We start from the raw sequence: 21,202 nt of genomic DNA on the forward strand, positions 1-21,202 counted from the left end.
TTGAGGCAGTCTCACTATGTTGTCCCTTAGTTAGAGTGCTGTGGCGTCACAGCTCACAGCAACCTCACACTCTTGGGCTTAAGCGAGATTCTCTTGCCTCAGCCTCCCATGTAGCTGGGACTACAGGCCCCTGCTACAATGCCCGGCTATTTTTTTGTTGCAGTTGTTTAGCTGGCCCAGGCAGGGTTCGAACCCACCACCCTCAGTGTATGTGGCTGGCACCATAACCACTGTGCTATGGGTGCTGAGCCAGAAGGTTACATTATTTATTGTGTGAAAAAGGTACATCTACAAGGTCAGACAGTTAAGTTCATGAACTCATTAAAGAAAAAGTACTACATACCTCTTTGCTGAATATTACTATGGTCACCTTCAAAGTACTCCCCTTTGGAGGTTATGCACCAAAGCTGGAGCCTAGTTCACCCTTCAAAGCAATTTTGGAACTCTTTTTCTGGAATGGCCATGAGATCTGTTGTACTATTAGGTCTGATAAGTTCACAAACACATCCTAGAAAAAGTGTTTTGAAAGGTGGACTGGGCACTGGTGTCTTTGCATAGCTTCCCAAGGGGAGGACTTCAGAGGTGACCATAGTGATATTCGGCAATGAGATAAGTAGTAGCATTTTTTCTAGGATTAGTTTGTGAACTTAATTGTCCTATTCACATAATGAGAACATGGGATAACCATTTGGTTTCCCAAGGATGGTAAGATTACTAAATCTTTTATTGTTTGGTGCATTCTTATTCTTTTGAATTGGGATGCTTTTTTCAAAGACTATTCAATATGGTATGGGAGAAGACACTGATTTTTAACCCTATCTCTTACTAACTAAATGTATAACTTAAAACAAGTGGCTATCTTTCTTGGTAGAGGAGGGGGAAAAAAGAAGTGACTTATTTCTCTCTAATATTTGTTTATAAAAATAAGCATTTTGTACAAAAAAATTCTAAAAGCCATTGTAGTCCCTAATCTTATAATATTAGAGTTAGAAAGTGTTGCAGAAGCATGAATTTGAAAGTAAGATTTGATACTGACATTAGTTTAATGTAACATTTCTGTCCTCAGGTTTAGTGCCATACAATGTGCAGCTGCAGTCCCTAGAGCTCCTGCTGAATCCTCATCTTCCAAGAAGTTTGAGGAGTCACATCTTCAGGTATCAAGTGAGATACAGGCAAACAATGAACTGACTATTAACGGACACGGCCCGCCTGCCTCCAAACAAGTTTCCCAGCAGCCCAAGGGGATTATGGGAATGTTTGCCTCTAAAGCTGCTACTAAAACCCAAGAAATCAACAAGGAAACCAAAACAGAGTCTAAAGAAGTAACAAATGTAAGTCTTCCTTAAAGATATGCCTTTATTAAAGCTCAGTGTAGGTAATCAGAAAAGTATTAACAGTTCAAGTGGTAGTATAATGGTTTAATTATATAAGGTTCTGATATATAGTTCTGGTTTTTCAACCTTAGTTTGAACCCTTTAATACTTGATATTCTCATCTGAAGTAGTTCCTTTTTCTTTTGATAATGCTTTAAGCCTTGGATTCTCCTTCTGTAAAATGGTAATTCCTGCCTGTGCACATCACAAGATTGTTGTGAGACTCAGATGAAATAATGCTTGTGAAAGCACTTCAAAAATTATAAAGTACAAGGAATTGTTTATTAGCAATATGTCATTTTTGGTAACATCTTATATGCTGCCTTGCTAGCATATTTCCCACTTTTGTTCTATTTTTACGCATTTTTTTCTTATTGTGCATTCATTTCCCTTAGTTTTTTAATTGTTCATGGGAACTAACTCAAGGGCATTGACTTAAGATGAGTATCATTAAGATATTATTAAGAAAAACCATAGAAGGGCAGCACCTGTGGCTTAGTCGGTGGGGCGCCGGCCCCATATACCCAGGGTGGCGGGTTCAAACCCGGCCCCGGCCAGACTGCGGCCAAAAAATGGCTGGGCGTTGTGGCAGGCGCCTGTAGTCCCAGCTACTCGGGAGGCTGAGGCAAGAGAATCACTTAAGCCCAGGAGTTGGAGGTTGCTGTGAGCTGTGTGAGGCCATGGCACTCTACCGAGGGCCATAGAGTGAGACTCTGTCTCTACAAAAAAAAAAAAAAAAAAGAAAAGAAAAACCATAGAAGTATAATTATTATTATTACTATTACCATGACCATCATTTTCAAGCTTGTGTTCTTTGGGAAAGAAGTGTCAAGGGAAACACTTAACATTTATCAATTTATTACTGTGTGTGAAGAGTGATCATTTCCAATTTGCTTGTGGTAAAATAGCCTAGGCTTATGCAACTTTTTTGTAAGTGGTAAAGTCAGGATTCAGATTTACCTCTGCTGGTTCAAAATGTAGTGTTTTGGGTTCTCTCCCATCCCCATTGTGTACCATACTGCCTACGAAATAGTTTTTAAATGTGCTCAAGAAATGTTTAGATACATCCATGGATAATAATTTTATAAGAAACTAAGCTTTGGAGATTACAGCAAGTACTGCTGTGTGGTCTGGATTATTGTTGTAGATTTGTTCTAATATCTAATGCTCACACATTTGGCATGATTATTATAGAGACTATCATCACAACATTGTGGTGTGCTATGCTATTGAAGAGATTGTTTGAGACTGTGCTGTTTCAAGAGCTACCTAAGTGCTAGAAAAAAAATCTCACGTATTTTCATGTGTTTTTGTAGGCATCTTCGGCAGGCAGCAAGGCACCAGGGAAAGGGACTGTGATGAGCAACTTTTTTGGAAAAGCTGCTATGAGTAAGCATGTTCTTACTTTACTTGGACTAATAAGCAAAGGTTAATGTAATAGTATATCATACCTGAGATGAAAGCCACTTTGTTTAGTGTATGGCCAACCAGGAGACTACCATGTAGCTCTGCTGCATCCTAACATAAATTTTCAGTGTACCAACTAACTAATAACATTGATGAAGGCAACCCAACTGGAACAGTGGACGTTATGGGTGAGTTGGGCTCAGTTGAGATCTCTTAGAGGGTACTTTACTATTCCAACTTTCACTTCCTGCCTTGAAAAAAAGAGATATTTGCTTTGGGGGGCTTTTTTTTTTATATTTGTTTTTATTTTTTAAGAGACTAGGTCTCACCTGTCAACCTAGGCTGGAGTGCAGTGGCACAATTATAGCTCATTGTCACCTCCAGCTTTTGAGGCTCAAGTGATCCTCCTGCATCAGCCTCCTGAGTTGCTGGGACTACAAGCTTGTACCACTATGCCCAGCTGTTTTTTCTATTCTTTGTAGAAATGAGATTTCACTCTGTTGCCCAGCCTGATTTTGAACTCCTAGCCTCCAGTAATCCTTCCACCTCAGCTTCCTAAAGTTCTGGGATTAGGGGCATGAGCCAACACACCTTGCTTCATAGGGTTCTTGAAAATGAGTGATTAAAAGAGAAGCTTCCTGGTTAAGCAATACAATGTTAAAGTTAATAACATGGATACCAGAGTTGTTTACCTGGTATGACCGTTATCACTCCTATGGCTGCAAAAGCAAATCTTTTGCCTTTTTTTAGTTGTTATTTTTCAAATTACTCACAATTATGACTTAGACCTCAGTGTGAATTAGTAGTTCAGGTAGTAACAGGCATTTAAAAATATTTATTTTTTGAGAAAGCAAAAATTTCCTTTATTTAAAAAAAATATTGAAATAAGAATTCTTTCATATGGAAAGAACTAGTAGTCACATATTTTCATTCTTCTTATATCAAGTACACATTCCTTGAGGGGATGTGGCAGAACACCAAGAATTCAGGAGCCACAGGATAATTATGGCACACTTTCTTGGAGCATCAGTTTTACAAAGATTTTGCAGGGAAGCATTTTGTTACATGCCTATGCCAGCAAAATGGCTCAGAATTCTGCTTTTCCATGAGGGCTAAATTGGAGGTCAAGGGAGGGTTTGGGACGACAGCTTTTTTTATTTGCCATAAAAGCTATCAGAGAACATTTTTGTGTTCTGCAAGTGTATGGAAGATGTACTATTTTCAGGTTATTGAGAAGCACAATGATATTATTGCAGGCACAGTGCACAGGCTGTGAAAACACCATGCTGATGTCACTGACCCACACTGAACCCAATCAGATATGGTTCCTTGGGAACTCTGATAAAGAGTGCATGTTTGTTGTTAGTTTTCTTTTTTTTATTTATAACCTTAAAAAACATAGAATTTTTAAATTATTACTTTGAAAATATATAAGATATGTGACTTTGCTAAAAAAATCAAACTATACAGAAATATATATTTATTCATGCGCTTAATTTAGCAAATATTGATTGAACACCTGTATGCTTGGATTAATATGCACTGGTGATGCAATGAAGAAAAAGACAAATAAGGTCCTTGGACTTCATAGCCCTTATTCTACAGGTAGAGACAAACAAATAACTGTGGAAAAATTAAGTAGTTAACAATTGTAATTGCTAGGCAGAGAGTAATGGGGTGCTAGGATAGCATGTAATAGAGTGAGCGGGGGAACCTAGATTAAAAGAAAGAATTAAATATTCACCCAATAAAAATAATTGCTTATAAAGTTCATTTATTTAACAGACATTTTTTCAAGGCTGAATGTTTGGAGTAAAATCATGATTTTTTAAATTATATTTGATGCATAATAAGATAAATGCAATGAAAATGAATGATGAAGAAGAGTTCATTGTAGGGGTTTGACCCATTTAAAACTTAATGCTGGGCAATAACTTTGGCAAGGATGTGGAAAAATTGAACCCTCATGCCTTGCTTTGGGGAATGTAAAATGGTGTACTCTCTTTGGAAAATGGTATAGCAGTACTTCAAAAAGTTAAGCATGGCAGTTTCACTCTAGGTGTCTACTCAAGGGAATTAAAATTATGTATCCACACAAAAACTTGTATACAAGTGTTCATAGTAGTGTTTTTATTAGCCCCAGAACAACTCAAAAGTCTGTCATCTGATGAATGGATAAACAAATATGATATATACAAACAATGGAGTAGTATTCAACCACAAAAAGGAATGAAGTATGGATACATACTGCGTAGTACAGTATTAATGAACCTGGAAACATGCTAAGTGAAAGAAGCCAGACACAAAAGACCACATATTACAAAATTCCATTTATATGAAGTGTTCAGAATAGGCAAGTCTATAGAGAAAGAAAGATTAGTGATTGTCAAGTAACTGCTGATGGGTATGGGATTTCTTTGGGGAATGATGAAAATGCTCTAAAATTGGATAATGGTGTTGGCTGCACAACTAAAACCTACTGAATTGGGTGCTTTAATAGGATGAATTTTATGATACATGAATTAATCTCAGTTTTAAAGTCATGCTTTGAGGCTGGGCGTGGTAGTTCACACCTATAATCTTAACACTCTGGGAGGCTGAGGAGGGTGGATTGCTTGAGCTCAAGAGTTCGAAACCAGCCTGAGCCAAGAGCAAGATCCTGTCCCTAAAACTAGCTGGGTGTTGTGGTAGGTTCTTGTAGTCTCAGCTACTCGGAAGGCTATTGTCGGAGAATCACTTGAGCCTAAGGATTTGGGCTTGCTGTGAGCCACATCATTATACTGAGGGTGACAAAGTAAGACTGTTTCAAGAATAATGAAAAAAAAAAAAGAGGTCATGCTTTATATGTGATAAAAATTCAACATTGGTAGCAAAATTAAGAAGTCATTGTCAGGGCGGCACCTGTGGCTCAGTGAGTAGGGCTCCAGCCCCATATACCAAGGGTGGTGGGTTCTAACCCGTCCCCTGCCAAACTGCAACAACAAAAAATAGCCAGGCATTGCCTCAAGTAGGCTGAGGCAAGAGAATCGCCTAAGCCCAACAGCTGGAGGTTGTTGTGAGCTGTGATACCATGGCACTCTACTGAGGTCGACAAAGTGAGACTCTGTCTCTTAAAAAAAGAAAAGTCATCATCAGTTACCTTTCTTTCCTTGAAAAGGATTTATATTTTCTTAAAAGGAAATACTTGTTTTTTTTGAGATAGAGTTTCACTGTGTCACCCTCGTTAGAGTGCTTTGGCATCACAGCTCACTGCAACGTCAAACTCTTGGGTTTAAGTGATTCCCTAGCCTCAGCCTCCCAAGTAGCTGGGACTACAGGCGTCCACCATGATGCCTGGCTGTTTTTTCCGTTTGCAATTGTTATTGTTGTTTGGCAGGCCCAGATCAGGTTCAAACCCACCTGCCCTGGTGTATGTGGCTGGCGCCCTAGCCGCTGAGCTACAGGCACCGAACTGACTTAACGGGTCAGGTGATAAAAGTGACTTGATCGTTCAGGTAACAAAAAAAAATTATAAATTTTCCTTAATAATTGCCTTAAAATGCTGCATTGAGTTACTAATTGGCAGCTAATTGGCCAATTATGGCTGTGTATATGTACAAGTTGGAATTCCTAAAATCCTGTGAAAAACTCTGGATGCTGAATCTAATGTTTAATCAGTAGTATTTTAATTCAGATTTCTGAAACTGATAGACTCAATGCAATAGTTTCTCTTTCCTTAACCCATGAGACACACTGGAAATATATGGAGGTACTTCCTCCTAATGTAATTTTAAAGCAATTGCTGTTAAAACAATTTAGTTCATGTAATATAATGCAAAATTTGCATAAATTATAAAGATACACATGTGACTTCAGAAAATTGGCGGGGGAGCTAGTTTCTGATCTCAACCCCCCCCCCCCGAATATATGTGTTTTCTCTTCTATCCAATTTGGAATATTTTGGTTGAAAAGTTTGGGAAGCACTTTACATGAGAACAATAGTATTAAAAATGTAAGCAAGTATACCACCATTGGGCTGGTAGATTCCACCATTTACATTTCTCATTCAAGTCTTCAGGGCAAAAAAGTATAAATTGTATTTTACACTTTTATCCATCATCTACACTTTCAAATAATATATATTACTTATAAGTTATTATATTAAGCTGTGTGTAATAGCCAAAACTAAGATGCCCTTTTTTTCTTACACTCTAAGTAGCTTAAGGGATGGAACCTGCAGTCTTTTTATTTTTGAGACAGAGTCTAACTATGTCATCCTCTATAGAGTACTGTCGCATCACAGCTCACAGCAACCTCAAACTCTTGGGCTTAAGCAATTCTCTTGGCTCAGCCTCCTAAATAGCTGGGACTACAAGCACCCGCCACAATGCCCGGCTATTTTTGTTGTTGTTGTTGTAGTTGTCGTTTAGCAGACCCAGGCTGGATTCAAACCCACCAGCCTCCGTATATGTGGCTGGCACCCTAACCACTGAGCCACGGGCGCTGAGCCAGGGGAGCCTGCAGTCTTGAGGCCACATGTGGCCTTCTGGATCCTTAGATGTAGCCTTTTAACTGAATCCAAATTTTATAGAACAAATCATTCTAATAAAGGGATTTGTTCTGTGAAGTTTGGATTCAGTAGAGGGGCTGCTTTAGGGTATTTGGAGGGCCACCTGTGGCCTTGAGGCTGCAGATTCCCTACCCTGGAAGGTTTATAGCTTTCTAATGGTTTTTTTTGGGGGGGGGAGTAGATATTCAAAACCTTATTTTTTTAAATTACCTTCACTGCAAACTTAAAGGAAGTCTGGGGAATCTTCTTTTTCCCCTACCCAAAGAATTTATAAGCATGTACAGCAATGCAAACTAATCTTATAAAGAACATTGTTAAAAAGGCAAAAGATAGTATCCAAAAGCAGTAGTTCAACTAAGATGTAGTGTAATTCTCAGGTAATCAGAATATCAAGATTAATAAGATTGCTTTAACCACCAGAATTTATAGCTTAATTTCTTCACAATCTATTAAACTACAAAAATTATATAGTCCAACAAGGGGAAAACTATTTCTAAATGACACTCCTGAATAGCTCCCCAGATTTGCTTGTTGAGATGATGCTGAGTTATCCTTCCTTCTGGCCTTGGAATATTCCCCAAATGGACCACTATTCTCTATTGCTTTTTGTATAAAGGCAAATGAAAATTTTTTGTGAGGACAATAATATTACTGAGGTTATAACCTATGACATTTATCTGTGACCAGACTTGCAATTAGAGTGCCTCTCATAGACGTTCAGATATTCTGATGCCAAAAGTAGTAAAAGGATAAGTGAACTCATAACAATCAGAACTCTTGTTTATAGGACATCCGATTCTAAATAAGTTCATAAGCCCAGGGTTGCAGGTTATTCAAAATTGCCATCTGTCTCATTCTGACCTACAGCCAAAATTAAATACTGTTCACAACCCCTCCTAACATGCCAGAGATCTTCATCACTTCAGTTATGTAGGGCATCACAGGATGTCAGAAATTCTAATAGTATTTTGTGACTTTGCTTATAAGAAGCTATCACTGAGTATATGGCACAAAGTCTACTTTATGTGTTTCTCAGGTGGCTAGGCCCATCTTACTTACATTTCTTAGTCCTCCACACTGCACAGTAGTTGTTTTTCAGGTTGGTATCCAGGGAAAGGGATAAGGACTTTTGAGTAGTTAAGCTGACTTAGATTTAAATCCTGACTCTTCCCTTTTCTCTCTCTCTCTTTTTTTTTTCCTTAAGAGAGTCTCACTTTTTTGCCCTGGGTAGAGTGCTGTGACGTTACAGCTCACCTCAAATTCTTGGGCTTAAGAGCTCCTCTTGCCTCAGTCTCCTGAGTAGTTGGGACTACAGGTGCTCGCCACAGTGTCCAGCTAGTTTTAGAGACAGGGTCTCACTCTTGCTCAGACCAGTCTCCAACTCCTGCACTAAGGTGATCCACCCGCCTCAGCCTCCCAGAGTGCTAGGATTATAGGCGTGACCCACCGTGCCCAGCCTGAACCAAACTTTTCTGATTCCAAAATAGTCTTTAAATTTTATCATTACGGTAGTAGTGAGATAGTAAGAGGATCCAAACATTAAGATAGAATATAATAGGGGGAGAGGTGGAGCAAGATGGCAGTCGAGTAACAGCTTCCTTGCATCTGGGCACCGTGAGTCTGGGGAGATAGGACTCCAGGCATCTCTGGCTGGTGGGATCTGCCTACCATCACCCCTGAGAGGATACAGGGAGTCAGCGAGAGACTTCTGGACCCCAAGAGGAGGACTAAAACATTGGAAAACCGGCAAGTGGTCGCGTGTGTTCAATCCGTCTAAACCCGCCCGCAACTGTAAGTTCAGTAGCAGCGAGACTGCAAACCAGAAAGGCCTTACCTGTGAACTGTTTTGGTGTCTTTGGACTTGGCACTCAGCTGAACTGCCTTGGGGAGAGCCTGAGCGGGAGTGCGGAGAACTTTGGCCTTTGTCTAGGGCCCCAGTCTGAGCTGCTGAGCCAGACGGAGCTAATAGTGTTTGGCTCTGGGTCACAGGCAGCCATTGTGAGCGATCTGCCCCGGCAAGCTCCGCCCTCAGGGTCGCAGAGCTGGAATTGGGTGGGAGCTGGTAACCCAGCGACCAAGTAGCCTAAGGGGGGGGGTCTGAGCCGCCTTGCAGCCCTAACCCTCGGGGGCAGAGGAAGACACAGGGTAAGTGGATAGCCACTTCAGCAGTGATTCCAGCGACAAGCACTTCCCTGAGAAAGCTTCTGCTCAGTAAGTGAACAAGTTCAAAGTGCCTTTTAAGTGGGCTGAAGAGAGATTTAGGGTGTCTACCTGCTGGAGTTTGAGAAACTAGCAGCCTCCAGTCATATCAGAACTGTGATTAACATCTCATACCCCAGAAGACCACGTGTTGCCCAGACAATATTCAATAACATATACATACTGCTTTGTTTTTGGTTGTGTTTTTTTTTTTTTTTTTTTTGGTTTGGTTGTTTTTTTTGTTTATTTTGATGTTGTGGATTGTTGTTTTGTTTTTTAAGTTCAACCTTTTCCATACAGATCCTTTTTCTTTCTCAATTTTTCTAGTTTAATTATAAATTCCCTTGCTGCCTATTTCAATAATTAGAACTTCATTTTTGTTAGTGTTTCTACCGCTATTATTTGGTTTTTCCAGAAATTTTATCCCGTAAAGTTATCTGTTTGCTTGTTTTGGTTTGATTTGTAGCATTTTTGTCTTTCTTCTCTACTTGGTGGAGGTGGGGTACTATGTCTGATCAGGTTAGCAAAGAGCTGCTGACCTCAAGGGCACCACCCAACTGGGCACCCCCAGAAGGTGGTTTTTTTTTTAAGGTTGTATCACAGTACTCTACTGTACACCTATATTTCTCTGTCTCCCTCTTTCTGTGCCTCTCTTCTTTTTGTCAATATTCCCTTTACCCACCCCCTCCCCTTTCTCTATTTTTCTTTTTTTTTTCCTTATCACTCGGTCCTCCTTTCTTTCATCCCTTTTTTGCTCTTCAACCTTCTAACCCTTCTGGTCCTGTAACCCTTAGTCCACAGGCACGAGAACTTAAAGAGGAAGAGGAAGTGAAAGGAAAATTAGGGCAAGGAAACAGATAAAAGAAATCACCCATGAGGAAGAATCAGCAGAAAACTCCAGGCAACATGAAGAACCAGTCCAGAACAACCCCGCCAAGGAACCATGAGATAGCTACTGCAGAGGATTCCACCTATACAGAAATGTTAGGAATGACAGAAAGGGAATTTAGAATACACATGTTGAAAACAATGAAAGAAATGATGGAAACAATGAAGGAAACGGCTAATAAAGTGAAAAATAACCAAAAGGAAATCCAAAAACAGAATCAAATCAGAGATGAACGATATGAAGAATATAAAAAGGATATAGCGGAGCTGAAGGAAATGAAACAGTCAATCAGGGAACTTAAAGACGCAATGGAAAGTATCAGCAACAGGTTAGACCACGCAGAAGAAAGAATTTCAGAGGTAGAAGACAAAGTTTTTGAGATAACTCAGATAGTAAAAGAGGCAGAAAAGAAGAGAGAGAAAGCAGAACGTTCACTGTCAGAATTATGGGACTTTATGAAGCGTTCCAACATACGAGTTATAGGAATTCCAGAAGGGGAAGAAGAATGCCCCAGAGGAATGGAAGCCATACTAGAGAATATTATAAAAGAAAATTTCCCAAATATCACCAAAGACTCTGACACACTGCTTTCAGAGGGCTATCGGACCCCAGGTCGCCTCAACTCTAACCGAGCTTCTCCAAGACACATTGTGATGAACCTGTCCAAAGTCAAGACAAAAGAAAAGATTCTGCAAACTGCCAGGAGTAAGCGCCAGTTGACCTACAGGGGCAAATCCATCAGAGTGACCGCAGACTTCTCTAATGACACTTTCCAAGCAAGAAGACAATGGTCATCTACCTTTAATCTACTTAAACAGAACAATTTCCAGCCCAGAATTCTGTACCCTGCTAAGCTAAGCTTCAAAATTGACGGAGAAATCAAATCATTTATGGATATACAAACATTGAGGAAATTCGCCACAACAAGACCAGCTCTACAGGAAATACTTCAACCTGTTCTGCACACTGACCACCACAATGGATCAGCAGCAAAGTAAGAACTCAGAAATTAAAGGACAGAACCAAACCTCCACACTGATGCAAAAGATAAAACTAAGCAATGGACTCTCACCAAATAAGACGAATAGAATACTACCACACTTATCAATTATCTCAATAAATGTTAATGGTTTGAATTCCCCACTGAAGAGACATAGATTGGTTGACTAGATTAAAAAACACAAGCCATCCATTTGCTGTCTGCAAGAAACACACCTGGCTTCAAAAGACAAATTAAAGCTCCGAGTCAAGGGTTGGAAGACAATTTTTCAGGCAAATGGAATTCAGAAGAAAAGAGGAGTTGCAATCTTATTTTCAGATACATGCGGATTTAAAGCAACTAAAGTCGACAAAGACAAAGATGGTCACTTTATATTGGTCAAGGTAAAAATACTACAAGAAAACATTTCAATTCTAAGTATCTATGCACCCAATTTAAATGCTCCCAGATTCTTGAAACAGACCTTACTCAGTCTGAGCAATATGATATCTGATAATACCATAATAACAGGGGACCTTAACACTCCTCTTACAGAGCTGGACAGATCCTCTAAACAGAAATTAAACAAGGATATAAGAGACTTAAATGAGACCCTAGAACAACTGTGCTTGATAGACGCATATAGAACACTCCATCCCAAAGATAAAGAATATGCATTCTTCTCATCACCCCGTGGAACATTCTCCAAAATTGATCATATCCTGGGACACAAAACAATTATCAACAGAATCAAAAGAATTGAAATTTTACCTTGTATCTTCTCAGACCATAAGTCACTAAAGGTGGAACTCAACTCTACCAAAAATGCTCGAATCTACCCAAAGGCATGGAAACTAAACAATCTTCTGTTGAATAACAGATGGGTGAAGGAAGAAATAAAACAGGAAACCATTAACTTCCTTGAGCATAACAACAATGAAGACACAAGCTACCATAACCTGTGGGATACTGCAAAAGCAGTTTTGAGAGGAAAATTCATTGCTTTAGATGCCTACATTCGAAAAACAGAAAGAGAGCACATCAACAATCTCACAAGAGATCTTATGGAATTGGAAAAAGAAGAACAATCTAAGCCTAAACTCAGTAGAAGAAAAGAAATATCCAAAATCAAATCAGAGATCAATGAAATTGAAAACAAAAGAATCATTCACAAAATTAATGAAACAAGGAGTTGGTTTTTTGAAAAAATAAATAAAATAGATAAACCATTGGCCAGACTAACGAGGAATAGAAAAGTGAAATCTCTAGTAACCTCAATCAGAAATGATAAAGGGGAAATAACAACTGATCCCACAGAGATACAAGAGATCATCTCTGAATACTACCAGAAACTCTATGCCCAGAAATTTGACAATGTGAAAGAAATGGATCAATATTTGGAATCACACCCTCTCCCTAGCCTCAGCCAGGAAGAAATAGAGCTCCTGAACAGACCAATTTCAAGCACTGAGATCAAAGAAACAATAAAAAAGCTTCCAACCAGAAAATGCCCTGGTGCAGATGGCTTCACTCCAGAATTCTATCAAACCTTCAAGGAAGAGCTTATTCCTGTACTGCAGAAATTATTCCAAAAAATTGAGGAAGAAGGAATCTTCCCCAACACATTCTATGAAGCAAACATCACCCTGATACCAAAACCAGGAAAAGACCCAAACAAAAAGGAGAATTTCAGACCAATCTCACTCATGAACATAGACGCAAAAATTCTCAACAAAATCCTAGCCAATAGATTACAGCTTATCATCAAAAAAGTCATTCATCATGATCAAGTAGGCTTCATCCCAGGGATGCAAGGCTGGTTTAACATACGCAAGTCTATAAACGTTATCCACCATATTAACAGAGGCAAAAATAAAGATCACATGATCCTCTCAATAGATGCAGAAAAAGCATTTGATAAAATCCAGCATCCTTTTCTAATTAGAACACTGAAGAGTATAGGCATAGGTGGCACATTTCTGAAACTGATTGAAGCTATCTATGACAAACCCACAGCCAATATTTTACTGAATGGAGTAAAACTCAAAGCTTTTCCTCTTAGAACTGGAACCAGACAAGGTTGTCCTCTGTCACCTTTACTATTCAACATAGTGCTGGAAGTTCTAGCCAATACAATTAGGCAAGACAAGGAAATAAAGGGAATCCAAATGGGAGCAGAGGAGGTCAAACTCTCCCTCTTTGCTGACGACATGATCTTATACTTAGAGAACCCCAAAGACTCAACCACAAGACTCCTAGAAGTCATCAAAAAATACAGTAATGTTTCAGGATATAAAATCAATGTCCACAAGTCAGTAGCCTTTGTGTACACCAATAACAGTCAAGATGAGAAGCTAATTAAGGACACAACTCCCTTCACCATAGTCTCAAAGAAAATGAAATACCTAGGAATATACCTAACGAAGGAGGTGAAGGACCTCTATAAAGAAAACTATGAAATCCTCAGAAAGGAAATAGCAGAGGATATTAACAAGAAGAACATACCATGCTCATGGATGGGAAGAATCAACATTGTTAAAATGTCTGTACTTCCCAAAGCAATCTACCTATTCAATGCCATTCCTATCAAAATACCAACATCATACTTTCAAGATTTGGAAAAAATGATTCTGCATTTTGTATGGAACCGGAAAAAACCCCGTATAGCTAAGGCAGTTCTCTGTAACAAAAATAAAGCTGGGGTTATCAGCGTACCAGATTTTAGTCTGTACTACAAAGCCATAGTGCTCAAGACAGCATGGTACTGGCACAAAAACAGAGACATAGACACTTTGAATCGAATTGAAAACCAAGAAATGAAACTAACATTTTACAACCACCTAATCTTTGATAAACCAAACAAGAACATACCTTGGGGGAAAGACTCCCTATTCAATAAATGGTGTTGGGAGAACTGGATGTCTACATGTAAAAGACTGAAACTGGACCCACACCTTTCCCCACTCACAAAAATTGATTCAAGATGGATAAAGGACTTAAACTTAAGGCATGAAACAATAAAAATCCTCCAAGAAAGCATAGGAAAAACACTGGAAGATATTGGCCTGGGGAAAGACTTCATGAAGAAGGCTGCCATGGCAATTGCAACAACAACAAAAATGAACAAATGGGACTTCATTAAACTGAAAAGCTTCTGTACAGCTAAGGAGACAATAACCAAAGCAAAGAGACAACCTACACAATGGGAAAGGATATTTGCATATTTTCAATCAGACAAAAGCTTGATAACTAGGATCTATAGAGAACTCAAATTAATCCACATGAAAAAAGCCAACAATCCCTTATATCAATGGGCAAGAGACATGAATAGAACTTTCTCTAAAAATGACAGACGAATGGCTAACAAACACATGAAAAAATGTTCGTCATCTCTATATATTAGAGAAATGCAAATCAAAACAACCCTGAGATATCATCTAACCCCAGTGAGAATGTTCCACATCACAAAATCTCAAAACTGCAGATGCTGGCGTGGATGTGGAGAGAAGGGAACACTTTTACACTGCTGGTGGGACTGCAAACTAGTGCAACCTTTCTGGAAGGAAGTATGGAGAAAGCTCAAAGCACTCAAGCTAGACCTCTCATTTGATCCTGCAATCCCATTACTGGGCATCTACCCAGAAGGAAAGAAATCCTTTTATCATAAGGACACTTGTACTAGACTGTTTATTGCAGCTCAATTTACAATCGCCAAAATGTGGAAACAGCCTAAATGCCCACCAACCCAGGAATGGATTAACAAGCTATGGTATATGTATACCATGGAATACTATTCAGCCATTAAAAAAAATGGAGACTTTACATCCTTCGTATTAACCTGGATGGACGTGGAAGACATTATTCTTAGTAAAGCATCACAAGAATGGAGAAGCATGAATCCTATGTACTCAATTTTGATATGAGGACAATTAATGACAATTATGGTTATGGGGGGGGCAGAAAGAGGGAAGGAGGGAGGTGGGTGGGGCCTTGGTGTGTGTCACACTTTATGGGGGCAAGACATGATTGCAAGAGGGACTTTACCTAACAATTGCAATCAGTGTAACCTGGCTTATAAAAAAAGAAAAAGAAAAAGGGAACCGTGAGCGTAGGAATGAAAAAAAAAAGAAATTATGAATTGGGCTGCAATAAACAATCTGGTACAAAAAAAAAAAAAGATAGAATATAGTAGAAAGTAAAGGTTTTATTTCAAACTGTATTGTCACCATTTGTAAGCTGTGTATTCTTGGTAAGTATTTTTTATCTCTTTGACTCTTTGTTCTCATCTGAAAAATGAGAAGGATGATACTTCATGAAGTTGTATGTATTTTTTATAAGCCTTGCTTTTACTATCATTTGGCCTATGGGCTGTGATATAATGAGGAATTAGCAGGAGGCAGAAATGAAAACAGTTATACTTAAAGTGGTAGTTAGAAAGGAGACATGTTTTCAGAGTAGACCATGAGCTCTGTTAGGACAAGGATTGTTTTTTTATCCCTTTTGCCCCTGCTCCTAACATATTACCTGGCACATAGTAGAATGTCAAAAAATGATGGATTAGTATTACATGATGGGGGTTATGTATCGTCTGCTATACTTTATTTGTAGATAAACTTAAAGTCAATTTGGATTCAGAACAAGCAGTGAAAGAAGAAAAAACAGTGGAGCAACCTCCAATGCCTGTCATTGAACCAAAGCTGGCAGCTCCTGCAGGCCTGAAGAAATCCAGCAAAAAAGCAGAGCCTGTTAAGATGCAGCTGAAGGAAAAAAAAAGGTAGGAAAATGTTGCCTGTGGGGGAAGAGCGTCTCTACTGGGGGTGAGAAGAGCTGTTTAGGCTTATTGACAGCCGGCATTTTTTAGTTGAGCACTAAAGCCTGCTGAATGCCTTCGTGATACAACTGTACAACCAAAGTGAAGAGAAAAGCTCAATAGTTTATCTAATGAAGTGAAGGCATCAGCCAGTTTAGATGATTTAGGGCCCAAAGTAATTTTTGGCCTCATTGATCTAAATTGATTATCTTTTCTCTCTTAATTTGTTTTAAATTTATGGACATGGTGTAAGTGTGCCTAATTATATGTATGTGTCTGTTTCTCTCTTTAGATTGCCAAATGAGTGGTTACTGTTTCTAGTCAAATTTAACAGAAAAAGTTCTTTGTTTTCTTTTTATTTCAATGAGTTTATTTTTCAAGTGGTAAAATGTAATTAGAAAAGAAAATAAAAAGCACACAAGCTATTAAAACTAGATCCAGGAATTTGAGACACTACCTCATAGTTGGTAGGAATTAGTCTGTTGAAAGAAATTCTAAAGGACACTGTCAGCACTGATAGGCCCACAAAGACTTGACTTTTGTGGTAAGGTTGGAGCTACTTGAGTTGAAAACATCAACACAAAGTGGTGAAATTTTAGAGGGTTAGGCTCTGTCTCGGGGCCCTTGCCTACTAGGAACATACAATATGGATGGATTAAAATGTCCCAAACCATGGGTATAACACTCGTTGTTGATGGTTATTGACAGGAATGTATTCTGTGTTTCACTAAGTGTGATGTTAAATGTAGATTTTTAGCAATGCCCTTTACCAGACTGAGAAAGTTTTTTTCTATTCCAAGTTTGATGAAGAGTTTTATCATGAATAGTTGTTGAATTTTGACAAATTCTGTTTCTGCATTTATTGAGGTACTCATATGGTGTTTTCTTTCCTTCTTTTTTTTTTTTTTGGCCAGGGCTAGGTTTGAACCCGCCACCTCTGGCATATGGGGCCTGTGCCCTACTCCTTTGAGCCACAGGCGCCACCACCCTATGGTGTTTTCTTAATGTGATGAATTACATTGATTTTAGAATATTAAACCTTTAAGTCTTGGGTTAAGCCCCAGTTAGTCATGATATATTATCCTTTTTATATATTGCTAGGTGAAAATTGGTAACAGAACACTAAGCTTTTTTTTTTGCCTCCTGTATTGATGAGGGCTACAGGTTACTTATTTTCTGGTAATGTCTTTGGCAAGTTGCAGTGTCTAAGTTCTGCTAACTCATAAAATTGCAGTCATGTATTATACAACAATGTTTCAGTTGACAATGGACCACATATGACATAAGACTATAATGGAGCTGAAAAATTCTTTTTTTTTTTTTTTTTTTTGTAGAGACAGTTTCCCTTTATTGCCCTCGGTAGAGTGCCGTGGCGTCACACAGCTCACAGCAACCTCCAGTTCCTGGGCTCAGGTGATTCTCTTGCCTCAGCCTCCCGAGTAGCTGGGACTACAGGCACCCACCACAACGCCCGGCTATTTTTTTTTTTGTTACAATTTGGCCAGGGCCAGGTTTGAACTCACCACCCTCATTATATGGGGCCGGCTTCCTACCCACTGAGCCACAGGCGCTGCCCAGGGAGCTGAAAAATTCTTATTGGCTAGTGACACTCAGCCGTTGTAACGTGGTAGTGCCTTGCTCAAATTTGTGGTCATGATGTAAACATACTATAGTGCCAGTTATGTAAAAGTATGGCACATACAATTATGTATAGTACATAATATTTAATAATAATAATATATGTCTATGGTACACATAATAATTTATGTGTTTATTGTACTATCCTTTTTATCATCATTTAAGTAGTCCTACTTTTTTTTTCTTGAGACAAGCTCTTGCTTTGTTGTCCATGCTGATCTTTGAACTCCTGGTCTGAAGCAGGCTTCCCATTTTGGCCTCCCAATGCTGGGATTACAAGCATGAGCCACTGCACCCAGCCTAGTACTCATGTATGTGCATATATATATATATATATTTTTTTTTTTTTTAAGTTAACTGTAAAACAGCCTCAGGCAGATCCTTTTGGAGATATTTCAGAAGAAGGCATGTTATTGCCCTGAAGACCTTCCAATGGGACAAGACATGGAAGTGAAAGATAGTGATAATTTATGATCCTTACCCTGTGTGGGCCTAGGCTAATGCTTATGTTTGTGTCTTTATTTTTAACAAAAATATTTTTTTTTGAAGTTTTTTTTTTTTGCAGGGGTCAGGTTTGAACCCACCACCTCCAGTATATGGGGTCAGTGCCCTACTCCTTTGAGCCACAGGCGCCACCCTAACAAAAATATTTTATCAGTAAAAGTAATTAAATTTTTAAAAATAGAGAAAAGCTTACAGAGTAAGGACATAAAGAAAATATTTTTGTATAGCTGTACAGTGTGTTTGGAGTTCCTTAATACAAAAGAGTCAAAAAGTTTAAAAAATTTTAAGTTTATAAAGTAAAAAAGTTATAGTAAGCCTAGTTTATTATTGAAGAAAGAAAAATGTTTAATGAATTTAGTGAAGCCTAAGTGTATAGTGTTTATAAAGTCTACAATAGTGTACAGTAATGTCCTAGTCCTTCACATTCACTCGCCACTCACTCAATGCCTCATCTAGCGCACCCTCCAGTCCTGCCAGCTCCATTCATGCATGGTAAGTGCCCTGTGGAGGTGTGCCATTTTTTATATTTTACTGTACCTTTTCTGTTTAGATATGTTTAAATATACAAACACCATTGTGTTCTAGTTGTCTGCAGTATTCAGTATAGTGATGCTGTACAGACTTATACCCTAGGAGCAGTAGGCTATACCATAAAGCCTAGATATACAGGGGGCTATACCATTTAGGTTTGTGTAAATACACTCTATGAAGTTCACACAGTGAAATTGTCTCATAATGAATTTCTCAGAATGTATCCCTGTCATTAAATAGCACATGACTGCGATTAGGAAGAGTTTCCTGTTTTCTGAAGGAGTTTGTGTGACATATATATTATTTCTTTCATAAAAGTTTGATAAAATACACCGGTGAATCGAGGTCCAGATTTTATTTGTAGGAGAATTTTTTTTTTTTTTTTTTTAATAATAGGGTTATTTTATTTTTGCAGTTTTTGACCGGGGCTGGATTTAAACCAGCCATCTCCAGCATATGGGGCCAGCACCCTACTCCTTTGAGCCACAGGCACCACCCCTTGTAGGAGAATTTTTATTGTGAATTTGATTTCTTTGAACAGAGCTATTCATATTCTCTGGTTCTTCTTGGATCACTTTTGCTGAGTTGTATTCTTTTTTTTTTTGATTGTTGGGGATTCATTGAGGGTACAATAAGCCAGGTTACACTGATTGCAATGGTTAGGTAAAGTCCCTCTTGCAATCATGTCTTGCCCCCATAAAGTGTGACACACACCAAGGCCCCACCCCCCTCCCTCCTTCCCTCTTTCTGTTTCCCCCCATAACCATAATTGTCATTAATTGTCCTCATATCAAAATTGAGTACATAGGATTCATGCTTCTCCATTCTTGTGATGCTTTACTAAGAATAATGTCTTCCACGTCCATCCAGGTTAATACGAAGGATGTAAAGTCTCCATTTTTTTTAATGGCTGAATAGTATTCCATGGTATACATATACCACAGCTTGTTAATCCATTCCTGGGTTGGTGGGCATTTAGGCTGTTTCCACATTTTGGCGATTGTAAATTGAGCTGCAATAAACAGTCTAGTACAAGTGTCCTTATGATAAAAGGATTTCTTTCCTTCTGGGTAGATGCCCAGTAATGGGATTGCAGGATCAAATGGGAGGTCTAGCTTGAGTGCTTTGAGCTTTCTCCATACTTCCTTCCAGAAAGGTTGTACTAGTTTGCAGTCCCACCAGCAGTGTAAAAGTGTTCCCTTCTCTCCACATCCACGCCAGTATCTGCAGTTTTGAGATTTTGTGATGTGGGCCATTCTCACTGGGGTTAGATGATATCTCAGGGTTGTTTTGATTTGCATTTCTCTAATATATAGAGATGATGAACATTTTTTCATGTGTTTGTTAGCCATTCGTCTGTCGTCTTTAGAGAAAGTTCTATGCATGTCTCTTGCCCATTGATATATGGGATTGTTGGCTTTTTTCATGTGGATGAATTTGAGTTCTCTATAGATCCTAGTTATCAAGCTTTTGTCTGATTGAAAATATGCAAATATCCTTTCCCATTGTGTAGGTTGTCTCTTTGCTTTGGTTATTGTCTCCTTAGCTGTACAGAAGCTTTTCAGTTTAATGAAGTCCCATTTGTTTATTTTTGTTGTTGTTGCAATTGCCATGGCAGTCTTCTTCATGAAGTCTTTCCCCAGCCCAATATCTTCCAGTGTTTTTCCTATGCTTTCTTGGAGGATTTTTATTGTTTCATGCCTTAAGTTTAAGTCCTTTATCCATCTTGAATCAATTTTTGTGAGTGGGGAAAGGTGTGGGTCCAGTTTCAGTCTTTTACATGTAGACATCCAGTTCTCCCAACACCATTTATTGAATAGGGAGTCCTTCCCCCAAGGTATGTTCTTGTTTGGTTTATCAAAGATTAGGTGGTTGTAAAATGTTAGTTTCATTTCTTGGTTTTCAATTCGATTCCAAGTGTCTATGTCTCTGTTTTTGTGCCAGTACCATGCTGTCTTGAGCACAATGGCTTTGTAGTACAGACTAAAATCTGGTATGCTGATTCCCCTAGCTTTATTTTTGTTACAGAGAACTGCCTTAGCTATACGGGGTTTTTTCCGGTTCCATACAAAATGCAGTATCATTTTTTCCAAATCTTGAAAGTACGATGTTGGTATTTTGATAGGAATGGCATTGAAAAGGTAGATTGCTTTGGGAAGTATAGACATTTTAACAATGTTGATTCTTCCCATCCATGAGCATGGTATGTTCTTCCATTTGTTAATATCCTCTACTATTTCCTATCTGAGGATTTCATAGTTTTCTTTATAGAGGTCCTTCACCTCCTTCGTTAGGTATATTCCTAGGTATTTCATTTTCTTTG

General features: G+C 38.7%; 1 protein-coding gene across 3 annotated transcripts in view; it reads left to right on the forward strand.

Annotated features, from left to right (window-relative positions):
• POLD3 (DNA polymerase delta 3, accessory subunit) overlaps positions 1–21,202 on the forward strand; it is a 70,329-nt gene that overhangs the window by 29,666 nt on the left and 19,461 nt on the right. For 2 of the 3 annotated variants that reach the window (XM_053561055.1, XM_053561057.1), the window contains exons 6-8: positions 1,067–1,331; positions 2,690–2,762; positions 16,005–16,169. In XM_053561055.1, the coding sequence (XP_053417030.1) occupies positions 1,067–1,331; positions 2,690–2,762; positions 16,005–16,169 (503 nt within the window). Of the gene's footprint in view, positions 1–1,066; positions 1,332–2,689; positions 2,763–16,004; positions 16,171–21,202 lie in introns of all 3 variants that reach the window. The other variant, XM_053561056.1, reaches the window with a different exon arrangement.

The sequence above is a fragment of the Nycticebus coucang genome, chromosome 14 (genome assembly GCF_027406575.1).
Source record: "Nycticebus coucang isolate mNycCou1 chromosome 14, mNycCou1.pri, whole genome shotgun sequence".
In the NCBI taxonomy this organism is placed as follows: Eukaryota; Metazoa; Chordata; class Mammalia; order Primates; family Lorisidae; genus Nycticebus; species Nycticebus coucang.